We start from the raw sequence: 2,584 nt of genomic DNA, 5'->3' as shown, positions 1-2,584 counted from the left end.
CTCATCCACGACGACCTCCCTGCGATGGACAATGACGACTTCCGGCGCGGGAAGGTGCGCCCCTCCCCAAGACCGTTGTCGAACCGCTCCTGCTTTCCTCTGGCTGCCTCCCTCCCCTCCTCTTTCCTACTCCCCGCCCCCATCCTCCCGGCGCGCTCTCCCCTCTCTCCTCCGCCTAGAACACTCGTCCCCTCCCGCCCGATGCTGTTCTCTCCCTCCCCACGCCAGCCGACCAACCACGTCCTGTACGGCGACGACGTTGCCATACTCGCGGGCGACGCGATGCTCTCGACGGCGTTCGAGTACGCCGACGCAGACTAGTTGCTCAGTGCGTAATGACGAGTGAATGAAGCAATTAGGCGTTCGAGTACGTCGCCGCAAACACAAAGGGCGTGGCGGCGGAGAGGGTCGTCCAGGTCCTGCGCATGCTCGGCGAGAGCGTCGGCCCGATGGGGCTGGCGGGCGGGCAGGCGATGGGGCAGTGTCTAGTCAATATCAATGGCTAGTAATTATTAATTAGCTCGGGCTGGCGGGCGGGCAGGCGATGGGGCAGTGTCTAGTCAATATCAATGGCTAGTAATTATTAATTAGCTCGGGCTGGCGGGCGGGCAGGCGATGGGGCAGTGTCTAGTCAATATCAATGGCTAGTAATTATTAATTAGCTCGGGCTGGCGGGCGGGCGATGGGACCTCTACTGCGAGGCGCAATCTCGGCGCAATCTCGGGGGACGGTGGTGTGATCTCGCGCGATCTCGCGGGCAGGTGATGGACCTCAAGTGCGAGGGGCAGCCGGACGTCGGGATCGACACGCTGCAGTGGATACACACCTACAAGACCGCGGCGCTGCTCAAGGCCGCGGTCTGTTGCGGGGCGGCGCTCGCCGGCGCCTCGGACGAGGACCTGGCGCGGTGCGAGACGTACGCGAACAAGATCGGGCTCGCGTTCCAAGTGCGTGATTGCGCGAGATTGGACGAGATTGCGCGAGATTGGACGAGATCGGACGAGCTCACCCGAGGTCGCCCGTTAATAATGAATACTTAATGATTCATTATTAATTAGGTCGCGGACGATATCCTCGACGTCACCGCCTCCACCGAGGAGCTCGGCAAGACGGCCGGCAAGGACCTCGACGCCGACAAGACGACATACCCGAAGCTGCTCGGCCTCGACCGCTCGCGCGAGGTGTGGACTGTTGCTTACCAGTAGCGCTAGTAGCTAAGTACACTCGCACTCGTGTGCTACGAGATTGCGAGGCTACGAGACTCTCAGCTCGACATTCGAGTCATTCTTACTCAGGTCGCCCGCGAGCTTGTGCACGAGGCCAATGAGTAATGAACATCAGTTCGACATTAATTATTAATTATTAATCAGGTCGCCCGCGAGCTCGTGGACGAGGCCAAGGCGGCGCTCGAGCCATACGGAGAGCGGGCGGCGCCCCTGCTCGGCCTCGCCGACTACATCATCAGCCGGAGCAACTAGGCCTCGCGGCCGCCTCGCTCTCCTCTCTGGGCAGCGCCTCTCGCCCCGCTGCTCCCCCTCCCTCCCCGTACCGTACCTCTACTGATCGTGGCCCGAGGCGTCTTGTGCACGTGGCCGTTGTGCTTGGGAACGTTCTTGGATGTGGGCCAAGAGACGACGATTGTGTGCGGTTCTCTTGTCCGCTCTCCGTCCTACCGCCGTCCGCCCGCAGTGCGAGTTAGCAGTTACATCCCCAGGAGGGTTTGCGGACTGGCTCCTGCGTCGGTCTCGGCTCCAGCCGGTAGACAAGTCTTGTCATCAACAGAGTAGATGGATCTGACCTCGGGGCCGATGTGACCAAGCGCTGGTACCGTGGTTTTACCTCACACCCACGGTCTCACAGTGTGCCGGCAGTCGCCGAGCAGTGTCCTCACACAAGCCGCAGCACAAGTGACTGAGGGCCAGTGAGGGCGAGCCCATCGCTGTCACAGCTGTGGCAGCCGCACAATAGGCTGTGTCAACTGTGCAGAGTGTGTGCGAGCAGCAGAGGAGCTGCTCTCCAGGCTTCTGTCGCAAAGAGCTGCATGCCACCGAAAGCGCTGTCGAGGTTCGCCGAGCGCGGCGCAGGTTGAGGGACACCGTCACCGACGAGCGCGTTGGACTTTTCACTCCGGACAAAGACGGCGACACGCACACGAGCTGCGGCCGTGTCGCCGTCTTAGCGGCGAGCCGCGGGCCGGACCGCTGTGGCGAAGTGGGTCGCGTCCCTCAACTCACGGTCCGCTCCCTCTAAGCAGTAGAGTTGGCAACAAGGGTTGACTCCATCGCGCTAAGCGACGAACCTGCCCCCGCCCCTCGGGGCGGGGTCCCCGCCCCCCCGGGGGGCCCTTTGGGGCCCCTCCAGGGGGCGACCCCTCCGGGGAGGCCGGCTTTCCCCGTGCCGGTTCTCCCCAACCAACCCCGCCGGCAGCGCGAGCTGCCGGCCACATTGAGCGGTTCGTTCGCGTCGCGCACTCGTCCCAACCGGGGGCCGCAGACTGGTTCTGCGCGCCAACGGCTGGTGACGCTGTGTTGCCCTTGAGCTAGTCCTTTCTAGGGTACCATACTTCCGGGCGGTTGTGCGGGGA

General features: G+C 63.1%; 1 protein-coding gene across 1 annotated transcript; it reads left to right on the top strand.

Moving 5' to 3' along the window:
• On the top strand, nt 1–1,791 carry EMIHUDRAFT_373222 (hypothetical protein; the record flags this gene model as incomplete). Its single annotated transcript, XM_005789350.1, has 6 exons — nt 1–54; nt 229–294; nt 360–466; nt 758–947; nt 1,059–1,181; nt 1,371–1,791. Coding segments are annotated over 6 exons (648 nt in total), but the record flags the coding sequence as incomplete, so codon positions are not given.
• Between the last annotated feature and the right edge of the window lie 793 nt (nt 1,792–2,584).

The sequence above is a fragment of the Emiliania huxleyi genome, assembly GCF_000372725.1.
Source record: "Emiliania huxleyi CCMP1516 chromosome Unknown EMIHUscaffold_1290, whole genome shotgun sequence".
NCBI lineage: Eukaryota > Haptophyta > Isochrysidales > Noelaerhabdaceae > Emiliania > Emiliania huxleyi.
The sequence above is the reverse complement of the archived record's forward strand: the minus strand, read 5'-3'. Positions and strand labels throughout refer to the sequence as shown.